A 13,309-nucleotide genomic window follows, 5' to 3' on the forward strand; every position below is an offset into this window, starting at 1 on the left:
CTTTATGTGAGATATTTTTGTATAGAATTAAGATAAGTTTGTAGATTTTTTTTTTTTTTTTTGCTTTGTTTTTAACAAACTAGAATAGAGATCATTTTTACCTTTATTAACAAACAGAGATAGCTTTTTAAATCCTCTCCCTGCCCCTGGTTGCTGTTCTCTTTTTTCTATGTGGTCAGCCACAGAAGTGGACTTGTGAATGAGGACATGATATTGCAGTTGGTGCCCACCTGAAAAGTCAGGGGATTTTTGCAGTTTGTTCATGTTCCACTTTATCTTTGAGTCCAGAAATGACATGATATTGTGACTTCTACAATCATAGCTGCCATATCTGAGTATATATCCGCTATACCACCTGAATAGTAAAACCTGTATAATGTTTACTACTTTGTGAGAAATAATTACCGTCTTTATTCAGATTGAGAGATAGCCACCTGGTTATGTAAAGGCTGGGATAAGAATATTGTAAACACGATTATACAGTACTCTCAAAATGCTTACCTGAAATGTGTCTGCACTGTTCACATTGAACAGCTGATGTTTCCCTGATCCCAAAATGATAGCACCTGAATCTGTCCTTTCACCATACACATAAAGGAAAACTGTGGCATCAGTGCCAGCTTTGTGGAAATTTCCAGTGACTACCGTGATCTTCCAATCTCCTTCTGCATAGGGAACAATATCATAACATTTAATGGTTTAGCAAAGCAATAAAGTTATAAAGAGATGAAGTGCAAAAAATACATATCTGTCATGGAACAAGTAAGCCCATTTCTGCTCTCTCTGATCACACCCCGCCCCCTTTTTTTTGCAGCTTCTGCTTGTCAGCTCCTTAAGTTCAGCTGCATGCGTTTGTTCCACACACACAGACACTGTGACTGTGCCTGTGTGATGTATCACTATGTTGCATTTTCTGCCTCTGTTCATGAGGTCTGTGAGTTGCTATAGCAACCTCTGAGATCCTTCTCAGAATGGGCTATTCTGCCCTCCCCCCTGCCTTGCTGACAGTTAGTTTGTCCCATCTCACTTCTTGTGTGACCCTTGCTCCTCACTTCCTTTTCCACCCTGGACACAGTGAGTACAGCATCTGCCTGCTACTACCCTGGCAAGGCCTTTCTGTTTTACCGTTGTCTAACCTCACGCAAGCATTCAGATAGAGAAGCACTCTCTACTCACACTACACCTACAAGTACCCTTTGTTTTTTCCTTCTGCAATAATGTTAAGAAAGTCAATAAGGACTTGTGATGCCTTGGAAGAGGGAAGACATGAGTTAACGCTTACTGGAGCTATTCATACTTCACACGTGACCCTGGTTCCAGTATAATATCCCTTACATATAATATCCCTTACAGTGCAAGTGTCTTATTTGCATTATATGCATATATCATCTAATGCAATGTTTCCATTTAGTGCCTTTCATTTCTTAGGCCTCGGGCATGGTCAGCGCATAACTGAGGCGCGCTCCCACTTACCAGTGAGCACCTGCAGCCGCAATGAGAGCGGCTTTAGTAGGGGCTCGCCTACGCTTCCGCAAGCGTGCGGAAGCGTAGGTCTTATCCAAATTTTAGATTTCGCGCTCATGGGAGCGCAGGGCTGGTCACGTGAGCAGTTCGCCCAATGAGGGCGAACCAGCTCCTTGACGTCACTGGCCCGCCCCCCGACACGCCCCCGGACGGCGCGCTAACCAAGGCCAGGGAAAGCACCCGCTTTTCCTCAGCCTGAGCGCGCCTCCGCACGGGCTGAGTCACCATGGGCTCAGCCTTACAGTAACGTGATTGCTTATTATTATTATGTAACTATTACATGTACGTATTGCAATTTTGGATAAATTGCTTCTCAGGCTATTACTTTATTGTTGATTGAATTGTATTTTTCGTAATGTAAATGGGGGTTCCCTGTGCACTAGTTCTGTCTAAGACGCACCAGGGAGGAATAGCTGAGTGGCTGATATAATCTTATATAATCTTCCTAGCTGCTCTCTTAGGCTGAGTCCATGCTGCCGCAGACCGCACTGAGGTGTTCGCGTGCGGCGCGATCAACTGCCTTAAGGCATTGATCGTGCCCATAGACCACGTGGACGAGCGCGACAACAGGAGGGGGCACGCATTGTGCGAAGAATCAGTTCAAACTGATTTCTCGGCGTGACAGGCAGGTCACATGAGCGGTTCACCTAATGAGGGCGAACCAGCTTCGTGATGTCACTGACACGGCCCTAGACATGCTCCCCGACGGCTCATCAAACATGGCTGAAAAAGTGATGTCACAGATGCGCACGCCTCCACGCGGGCGAAGGCAGCATGCCCCGGGCCTTAGTAATCAGACGGCCGGTCAAATCCTTCTCAGTTTGCTGCAATTTTGAAAGCCTGCTGAATCTATTTTTAAAATGAAATAAGAGTTATTAAGGAAATCCTCGCAGTATTAGTACTATTCGGCAAGACAACGGGCCTCTGGATATAGGCAATCACAATAGGCTTCATGTTTGAATACTTTTACTACTGAATGAGAATATAACACCCTAAATTTGCAAGACTGCTGAGTGGATTTTAAATTTAAAATTGTGGCACTTGTCTATTTGTAAATAAATGATATGTTCCTTCCCCTTTTAGTAGCCAACTACAACTTTAATTTTATCTATGATGTATTAAAGTTTTCTTTTAATTCACCTATACCTCACTCATCTTTGTCACACCACTATTCTACTGTTTATAAATTGATTGTCAGAGGCAGTGCAACAAACAGAGTTTCTTTTCTTGTTCTTTGAATTATATTTACTTATCTCTGTATGCACCTTAAAGCTGCAGTTCAAGCTGTCGTTAAAGAAAAACAAACAAACATTTAATTCAATATGTGCATCAATACAATCTACACTCTGACAAATGATTAGCTAAGTGGCTGATCGATTCGTTCTCCTGTAATCGATCACTGAAGATTTGGCTCAGGGCTCACTAAATGCATCATGGGTACTCTTCTGCTGCACAACCAATGTTCTGTGAGGAAGACCATGTGGCCCGGCAGGCACTAGATTCAATTGGTTCACTGCTAGAGAGGGCAGGGCTCAAAAAGGTGATGCTGTTTCAGAAGGGGAAGGTGATGTGACTTTGTAAATGGTTGCTATAGGAAGAAAAATGCACGAGGCACAGGGAGATTAAGTGACTTGCCCAAGGTAACAGGGAGCCAACACCGGGAATTGAACCAGACTCCCCTGTTTAAACTCAGTGTCAGTGTCACTGTCTTTACTCACTGTGCCACTCCTTCACTATTTAAAAAAAGTGTTAAATGCTACAAGTATTTTCTCATAGTACAGAACTGACTTATTAAAAAAAAAAAAAAAAAAAAAGAGGTAGGATATTGTTTGAACTGCAGCTTCAACCTCCTGTTATAGTTTCTAATCTGTTACTAGGTGAGCAAGAGTTGCTTTCCAGCTTTGCTTAAATAGACCAAGATCCACAAAGCTCTGTCAAGTCATTTAACATGAAGTTGAGCAAATGTAATGTCCCAATAAGACAGGCCTGCCCAACTCGTAAAGTGGGAAGGGCCGAACTGCTCAAGGGGAAAAAAATCATCATCATCATCATCATCATCATCATCATATCTCCCCCAGAACCCCTCACTATCAACCTTTACGATACTGCCCATCTGTCTCCCCATCTATCTCTCATACCCCCATGTCTCCCCCTCACCCACACAATACCCCCCTCCACATCAAACACACAATACCCCCTCCACATACCCCCAGCCCATTCCATGTCAGCAGCCCCCCCCCCAAGTCAGCATCCCATGTCAGCAGCACCCCTCCCCTGTCAGCACCCCCCACAAGTCAGCATCCCATGTCAGCATCCCCCCCCCAAGTCAGCATCCCATGTCAGCAGCCCCCCTCCATGTCTCTCTTCCCTCAATGACACTCTCTCCCCCTCCCCTCAATATGACACTCTCCCCCTCCCCTAAATGACACTCTCTACCCCTCCTCTCAATATTACACTCTCTCCCCCTCCCCTCAATATGACACACTCTTCCCCTCCCCTCAATATGACCCTCTCCCCCTCCCCTCAATATGACACTCTCTCCCCCTCCCCTCAATATGACACTCTCTCCCCCTCCCCTCAATATGACACACTCTTCCCCTCCCCTCAATATGACACACTCTTCCCCTCCCCTCAATATGACTCCCTCCCCTCCCCTCAATATGACACTCTCCCCCCCCTGCAACTCACACCACTCTCCCCCCCCCCCCCCTGCAACTCACACCACTCTCCCCCCTCACAAGGAAAACAGAGTCGGAGCCCCACAGCCCATTTCAGCAGCCCCCCACAGCCCATATCAGCAGCCCCCCAGTTCATTTCAGCAGCCCCCCACAGCCCATATCAGCAGCCCCCCAGTTCATTTCAGCAGCCCCCCACAGCCCATATCAGCAGCCCCCAGCCCATTTCAGCATCCCCCCACAGTAGCCCCCCACAGCCCATTTCAGCAGCCCCCCCCAGCCCATTCCATTGCAGCAGGCCCCCCCAGCCCATTCCATGTCAGCAGCCCCCCCCCCAGCCCATTCCATTTCAGCAGCCCCCCTCCCATGTCTGCAGCCCCCCACCCATGTCAGCAGCCACCCATCCCCCTCCCATGTCAGCAGCCCCCCTCCCATGTCTGCAGCCCCCCTCCCATGTCTGCAGCCCCCCTCCCATGTCAGCAGCCCCCCACCCCCATGCTTACCTGGTGATGGCAGGGAAGCACGAGGGATGCGTGCACTAGCAGCAGACCCGGAAGTTCCGGGTCACGCTACATTGCTAGAGCGCGTCCCCGTGCTGGAGGAGGGAGGTTAGGGGAGAGCACGCACAGACACGGCTGGAGCGCGCACAGACACGGCTGGAGCGCGCACAGACATGGCTGGAGCACGCTCCTACTGGAGCGCGTCGAGGGTGGTGAAGAAGGCGGGTTGAAGGGGGTCCGTCGCGGGCCACACGGGGTGCTCCGGTGGGCCGCATGCCGTATGTTGTGCAGCCCTGCAATAAGACTACACAGGGACAATAACATACCGTAAAGTCATGTTTTCTCCAGTAAAGAGCATTGTTTTATCTACAATGGCTGTAAGCAAATGAGCTGGGAGAAGGGAGGGTGGGGTAGGTTTAAGGAGCAAGTGGCTTCTTAGGCCGAGTTCATAGAAGGACAGGCCGCGCTGAGCCGTGCGGACGCTCAGCGCTGGGCCCCTGCATCCTCAATGAGGATGCCTTGAGAGGGGGCTCACGCGAGCGTCCGCAGGCGTGCTGAGGCTTTGGAATTTTCAGCCGACAGCCAAGCTGTTTTTCAGCGCGTTGTCGGCTGAAAACATCCAATCAGCGCGGAGCTGCGTCAACGTCACGGCACCGTGACGTCGGTGCGTCGCGGGCGATTGGCCCAGCGACGTCACTGCCCCGCCTCCCTCAGTCTCCCCCCGCCTCCGATCGCGCCCGCTGGCTCTGCTGACTGCCTGCCTGCACCAAAATATGTTGCAAAAATCTGTCCAGGACTGGCGGGAAAACCAAAGCCACGCCCCCACAACTTGAGTGGCGCAGAGCCGAGCCATGACCACTCCCTTGTGGAATGTGCCCCATCTCCGCATGACCTCAAGTGGAGACTGTACGAGGAACTGCAGTCAGCACATTCTGTTCTTCATAATAGAAGTATAAGATGCAGTAAATCACACCCTCAAGTGTATGGAGCCTGGCTACCAACAATGGGGAAGGTACCCTTTCTTTTGTGTCCATGTATACAAAACGTATTGAGTCTGTCTGGTAGTATGAACTATGACCCCGACCTGCTGCTACTAGACTACAATGAGGTGTTCATAGAAGGGAAAAGGTGTCTATGCTACTCTTGTGTCACTTGTGACTTCCCAGGTGGTGAAATGACTTGGGTACCCAGGTGTACCTGCTGTGGAGTACAGTTTCCAGAACCCACCAAGAAAGGTGCGATTGGCCTCTCCACCAGGGGGAGTGAGCACATTGGGCAGCAATCAGCCATTTCTGTTCTCCATAAGAAAAGTACGGGGTGCAGCGAAACACACCCTCAGTTGTATAGAACCTGGCGAGCGCAAGGAGTGAATGTACCCTTTCTTCTTTGTCCGTGCTTACAAAAAGGCTTGAGTATATATCATGGTATGGACGCCAACCTATTTCAGCTACCCATGGATGTTCAGATGACACAGGTGGACGAGGAGATGTGCATACAATGTGTCAGTGCCAAGTGTGACTGCCCATTTTGTGCATTGACCTGGGGACCCCAGTGTGCCTGCTGCGGGGCACAGTTCCTGCTTCCCAAGCTGCTGCAGCCTACAGAAACCGCAGAGGAAGAGGCAATCGACTTCAATACTGGACCGGTCAATGCAGGTAATCAATTTGCCCCCCTCACAGAAGTTTCGGACGGCTCGAACACTCTAACCGCGGACCCAGATCCGGTTCCAGAGCCAGAACCCGCAGAGAAAGCTGCTAATGATCTCTCCAACGGGGGGATCGATGCTGTTAACCCCCTTGCGCAACCACTGAGGTTTCGGAGGGCCCGGGCGCTCTAACCACGGTTCTAGACTCTGCTCTAGAACCACAAGATTTTAAAGCTATATTGACCAAAATGGACAGCTACAACGCTGTGGCCGCACCGAGTCTGTGTGCTATAACAGATGTTCCAGGGGGTCCGTGCACCCCGGTTCTAGACTCGGTTCCACACTCAGGACCGCAGATTCCTGAACCACAGATTCCGGAATCACAGAGTAAGGTGTCTCTACCCCCATCCTCTCTTAGTGATTCCAGCGACCAACAACTCGTGGTGATGCGCCAGCCAGCGGACCACTCCTGCAAAGGCACAGAGCCAACTATCTCGGGGGATACAGAGCCTGCTGCCCTACGTGTGCCCTAGATGAGGTGTATCCAGATGCTGCAGCGTGCTCTGCGGTGGGCCCGAGATGAGATTGCTCATGACCTGGCGGTGGGCCTGTTGTACATTGACGTTCCCCAACAGGAAGCGCAGATGCGGCCGGAACCGCGAAAGAGTCCCACAGCCGTGGCGACTCCCAGTGTGTCGGAGGAACAGCCAGAGATTAGACCGGAGGAAGAGGATCCCATCGCAAGCCAGCAGAGTGGTGAGATACCCTCTTATTCCCCACAGGCTCCGATGGAGGCGTCGGACGTAGAAGTAGAAGAAGAGGAAGTTACAGTGCGGGACCCAGTCCAAAATGGCGGCTTCCGTCAACCTGGGAGCCTGTGCGTTCCAATTCAAATGGTCCCAGGACTGGGATCCATCGCTCCCGAGTTTCCAGAACATGAGTGGACTGCCCCAGAAGTGTCAATAGCAGGTCCCCAGGAGATTGAGGGGTGTGCTATCCCCAATAGCTAGGCTGCGGTGTTTCCCACAGATGATCGCTACCAGGCGGTACAGGATCAACAGTGTGTACCGGCCATCTGCCAAGTGGAGGGACAATTCAACTCTACCCTGATGTCCAGTGCAGCTGAGGTGGTAACAGTCAGCGTTCCTGATGACCTGCCGTGAATCAATGCAGTTGTAAGGTATCAACTCTTTACCCCCTGCAGGATGTAACAGAGACTTTGAGTACAGAGACATTGCTAATTGCTCGCTTCCCAGTGGAAGCCTCCCAAGTACTTAGGGACAAAGACTGTGTTGTGAATGCCCCATTGAAGTTGGCCACCCTTAAGTGCAAAAAGGAGCGCTCCATTCACGATGTGGTGGATTGAGGAAAAGGTCAAGACCACTTGGCCTACCGCATCCATGCCGCGGGTGGCTGAGTAAGGGTCTGGCACAGAGACCCCGTACTATTCTTTCCACCAGGGGGAGGAGGTGGTTTGGAACTAGAGATGTAGCACCCATTCATGATTTTCAAGAGACTCACAGGAGTCAAAGTGAGGAGCCCTCACTCGATCAGTTAAGGGTACCCCACTATGAGTCTCAGCTGGTCTTGTTTATCAGTGTGATTATTGAGTTATGTACCGTTGATGATAAAGTCCATTTGAGCTGTTGTATATACTATGCAATGCATTTTTATTATATAATTCTCTGCTGTATGACACTGTCCCAAGCGAGGCCGTTGGGGATTTCACCAGGGGGAGAGTGTAGCAGAGTCCCCCCTGGCCCTCCTCACCTGTGCAGAGTAGCCCCGCACCATATCAGGCAGTTGCAGGGGCTCCCGGCGACATCAGTGTCAGGGCGCTGCCATTTTGCGTGCATTCTCGCATGCGCGGGAAGCCGTGCATGCGCAGTGTAGCCCCAGGAGTACCGGCGGCCATGTTGCGACTGGGAGGGGAGGCTGGAGGCGCAGGGGTGTGAGGCGGCGGTTTAGTAACTTACCTGGGCGGGAGGTGGCGGCGGCTGGTGCACATCGTGTGGTAGGCAGTCTTGGAGAGGAGCACGCGGTGTGAGGGTGGTGTGTGTGTGTGTGTGTGTTTGTGTAGAGTGGGTCAGACTGTTAGAGCACACCGGCCAATGAGAGCCGTGGGGGTCGGGGGGACTGACGGAGCAATCTGATTGGCCAGAGGCTGAGTGACAGACCGACGGACCAATCAGATTGCCCATAAGCACAGCCAACATACAACGTTTTCAAAAATATATATATAGAATTCAAAAAAATATATATAGATAGATATGTATTATATATATATACAGTATATATATATATATATATATATATATATATATATATATATATATATATATATATATATATATATACAGTATATATATCTATATATATATATATAGATATATATAGATATATATAGATATATATATATAATGTTTATGTGAATTGAAAAGGAAACTAAAAGACCAAGCCATGTAATTTGGAATCAACGACAATCTGCTGTAGTCAATTACAAAATGTTATGCAGTAATATTTTACCATTTTCTTCTTTCTGCTCTTCAGTTTTGGGAAATATTTGCATTCCTACAAAAATTAGATTGAAAGCAGGATTATTAATAAGTTTACAAACCACCAATCAAGCTAAAACTCTCAGAATAACATTGTGTTTCAGATTCTGGTATAACTAAGAGTTTTTGAAGTCATTTGTTAACCTTTTACACAACCCGCAACAGTGGCAAATTCCCTTGGGCTAATATTTATACCTTACGATTACTTTATGTATTTGATGGTTCATTTATAGATCCAGGCTGTTACTCTGCTGCAGTATTAATAGCTTGTGCTAATGTTGTGTTCTGCCAGTTCCTAAAACACATGTACTTCTGTTTTAAAGATACAATTCAGCTTATACAATATATACACTTATTTATTTACCATCTCTACTATTTTATCAGCTAGTAAAGTATGCTAAATCTTAAGTATTAAATAGGTGTGAGTGAATACAGATTTGAACACTGAAAACTATATAGCTATCCAAAATAATTGCATATATATAGGAAATTACCGTTTAGTCCTTCTGCCGGACCTCCTTGTGCAATATGGAAAAGGTGCATGGGCTGGGCGTCAAATTAAACATCGTGGTACAATTAGCAAAATAATTAACCAAGCTCCTAAAAGGACAATAAGCATGGGGAAGGGGTGCCATTTTGTGTGTGCTGGGGTCGGGTGCCATTTTGTGTGTGCTGGGGTAGGGGTGCCATTTTGTGTGTGCTGCGGGGGTGTGGGTTCCATTGTGTGCTTGTGTGCTGCAGGGGGGGTACCATGTTGTATGTGTGTGTTGCAGGCGGCTGCCATGTGTGTGCATGAGCTGCGTGGGGGGTGCCACTTTGTGTGTGCTGTGTGGGAGGGGGAATTCTACTTTGTGTGTTCCACAGGGGGTGCTATATTGTGTGTGCTGCACTGGGGGGGGGATTAATTTAGTGTATTGAAGAGAGGGCGGTATTATGTGTATTGCGGAGAGGGCGAGACAAAATATTTAGGGGCGGCAAAAAGGTGTGGGCCTAAGGGTGGCAAAATTGTAAATCCACCACTGACTGCCAGCCTGCTAGTGACCACATGCCAGCACTCCTTTTGGGTTTCTCCCATACTAGTAGCACACCTGCGCTATCCCTCCCATCTGGTCATATTTATATACATATTTAATATATGTGTATATATATATATATATATATATATATATATATATATAGATAACATGTACATATGTATCTTAGATTAGCACTCCTGCTGGCGTGTTATGATGGGATATTGTGGGATTACAACGCAATATGTTGTGTTATCAGCAGGAGAAATGATGTATGCTACAGTACATCTACACATGCAGCCACGAGTATTAGAACTCTTGCCTTGGAAATTCTGGGGCAGTCTCACAGTAAATGCCTCATCATTTGTGAGATTCTTAATGGCCCATCGGATTAACATAGCAGGGGCCCCTGCTGTCCCATTCAATTTGAATGGGACTGCGGGGACCCCCCGCTGTGTTAATCCGATGGGCCATTAAGAATCTCACAGAAATGTTGAGGCATTTACTGTGAGACTGCCCCAGAATCTCCCAGAATTTCCCTGGTACAAGTGTTCTAATACTTGTGGCTGCATCTGTATATGAAATAATCATTCAAATACGCCATGTGAAGCCATTGAGAGCCCAATTCCACATCCAATGCAAATATATAATTCATTACCTTGCACCTGAAGTTCAATTTCTGTATGCTGTATGCCCTGAGACATAAAGGGAAGCCACCTATATAAAAGTGAAAAATACAGGTAAAGTTTGTTTTAGATTTTTCAGTATGTAGTGGCTATTTTATATATATATATATAAAAAAACACTGATTAAGCTGTTTATTGTTTACAGGCTTTATTTCGGTTTCTAGCAGGTAAATATTGACTTCCTGCATGTATTAACATTTTATAAGCAAATTAACCTGGGTGATTCTTTTAATAGGTATTCCTTCATATCTCATCTAACCAGATGGATACAACATTGATACATACTGTATGATGTCATTATGGACAAGGCCATTCCCTGAAAATTATACAAATGACCTCAAAACAGCTTTGAAGATTTATGGAATGTTGCACTAATTTCTAATATCCTTTCATGATTTTATATTTAAACCAAAACAGTATTTCATGACTTAAGTGGTATTATTCATTCTCCAATGTAAATATCTGTTTTATCGAACACAGAATTTATTTACATCCCAACTCAAATACCATCTCTTTGTATTGCTTATATGCTAAATGTTGATGAATAACTTTAATTATACTAAGGTACATGGTCATTCCATCCTAACACTATATGAAATATTTAACATGGTTTTTGAATGTTTTCCCACTTCTTAATTAGAGTACCTGTATTATTTATTTATTTTATTTGTCCAACTTATGTATAGAAACTGAGTAAAATAATTGAAGACAGATAAAAAAAACCATGTAAATATTAATAACTAGCTGAGACCCGAAAAAAATAAAATATTGTCAACCGTATAGGTGTATAACTACAGTTTATGCGTGTGTATATATAAAGAAAGAAAGGAAAAAATATATATTTTTTTCCTTTCTTTCTTTATATATACACACGCATAAACTGTGCAAAATTATGTAAAAACATAAATAAATACATTTTTTTTTAATCCCTTTTTATATACAGAACATTTCAGCAAGCACAGCTTTCAAAAAATTTATTTATTTATGTTTTTACATAATTTTGTATTTTACATGATCTATCTCCAGTGCATCCATATTCTGCGAGGACTGGAATGGTTCCATTGGAGTTTTTAATTGATATGTTAATAACATTCATTCATCAATGTGTCAGTTTGTATCAGTTTTAATTTAAGTATTATTTGTTGTTAGTATTATATGTGAGTTTTAATGTATTCTATCCATATTACGGTTTGAATATCGGCATCTCTGTGTAGATGGTTAGATTTCCTCTTTGATCTTCATCTCTATACACATGCAGTTTATCACCTGACCTGCTTACACTTTAAGTCTAATTGCTTGCTGCCCTGGTTGCTAAGCACCCAAAAACTATTTAAGGTGCCTTGAGAGCGGGTTAACCCCTGATGAAGTCACGTGTCATAGTGATGAAAAGCGTTGGGTTGTGTCACTGACATCATTACGTTATGGAGGAAACTCAGCTCAGGTAATGAAGCAAAGAGGATTCCCTATTCTCAGCTGTTTGGTTGTAGCTGAATATACAGAACTCTGTGTACTGGGTAAACTCCGTGGATTCCGCAACCCGTGGATAGATTTGTAGGATCCAATCCGCAGATTCAGCAATTCACCAACAGATTGCATTCTACAAAGCCATCCACGGGTTGTATCCAATGGTGGATCTTGATGAATCCGTGCGGATTTTACACCGCAAAATGGATTTTGGGGGTAACACCAGCGAAAATCTGGGAAACGTATTTGGGCGGATTCACCCATCTCTATGTATTAGACTAGACTAGACTATTTGAAGATGGAGATTTTCTAACAATATATTTTACATTGGCTCAGTGTGAGGTTATCTAATGAAAATGCTTAGTTTGGTGTGTAAATGCATTGTAAGAATCAATTCCAGTGTAACAAGCAGCAAGACCATAGAAAAATTAAAGTGCATATATTGATAATAACAATAGTATATATATATATATATTTTCCAATATTGTGCTGACAGTGTATGCAGGGCTGTACAGTTTTGCTGGCAGAATGTGTCCCTTCCCCGTAGAGTTTTGAGTGACTTGCCCAGGGTCAGAAGGAAAGCTGAGTCGGATTCAAAGCAGGTTAACCCACTTTTAAGGTAGTGCCATTACCACTTAGCTTCCTTCTTCAGCCAATTATCAACCAACCGTAATGTGACACAGAAGAACTGGATTATTGGGCCAAGCTCAAACTGACATCGATCATAGATGTAACCTTGAGGGAGCACAGATATATAGCATTTAAAAAGGCACACATAAAAATGGTAGTGGTATGAATAATGTTACCTTTCACAATTGAAGATATATTCAGAATCCTTCCCCTGTTCCCTGATGATTACTTTCTCGCAGTACCAGTATTGTGACTTGCGATTGGCATCACAGCATAGGAGCACTCTCCCCAGCTCCCCTAGTGACACCGCTTCAATTTCAAACATATCAACCTGAGGGATGAGAGCAAAACGTTACCAGAAAACGTCAAAAGAGAGATATCACTGTATGATATATCCAAGGTTGCTGCTCACTATCCGGTCAGCTGTTGCTGCATAACATTGCTATCAAACCTGGGTGATGAAATATACAAAAGTGATATATATATATATACATACTTGAGCATTGAGTGTAGCATCTGCTTATTGTATTATGTACTGTCCATTTCAATTTTGCTTTACAGTTTACACAGACTACTATATAATGCAAAAATACAATAGTACTGTAAGTTATTGAATT

General features: G+C 45.3%; 1 protein-coding gene across 3 annotated transcripts in view; it reads right to left on the reverse strand.

The window, feature by feature from the left end:
* The window catches only part of RP1 (RP1 axonemal microtubule associated), a 452,067-nt gene that overhangs the window by 258,221 nt on the left and 180,537 nt on the right, over positions 1 to 13,309 (reverse strand). For all 3 annotated transcript variants that reach the window (XM_075584311.1, XM_075584310.1, XM_075584309.1), the window contains 4 exons: positions 12,869 to 13,023; positions 10,571 to 10,629; positions 8,871 to 8,915; positions 502 to 665 (listed from right to left, as the gene is read on the reverse strand). In XM_075584311.1, coding sequence (XP_075440426.1) covers positions 502 to 665; positions 8,871 to 8,915; positions 10,571 to 10,629; positions 12,869 to 13,023 — 423 coding nt within the window. The remainder of the gene's footprint in view (positions 1 to 501; positions 666 to 8,870; positions 8,916 to 10,570; positions 10,630 to 12,868; positions 13,024 to 13,309) is intronic.

Source organism: Ascaphus truei, chromosome 2 (genome assembly GCF_040206685.1).
Source record: "Ascaphus truei isolate aAscTru1 chromosome 2, aAscTru1.hap1, whole genome shotgun sequence".
Taxonomy (NCBI): domain Eukaryota; kingdom Metazoa; phylum Chordata; class Amphibia; order Anura; family Ascaphidae; genus Ascaphus; species Ascaphus truei.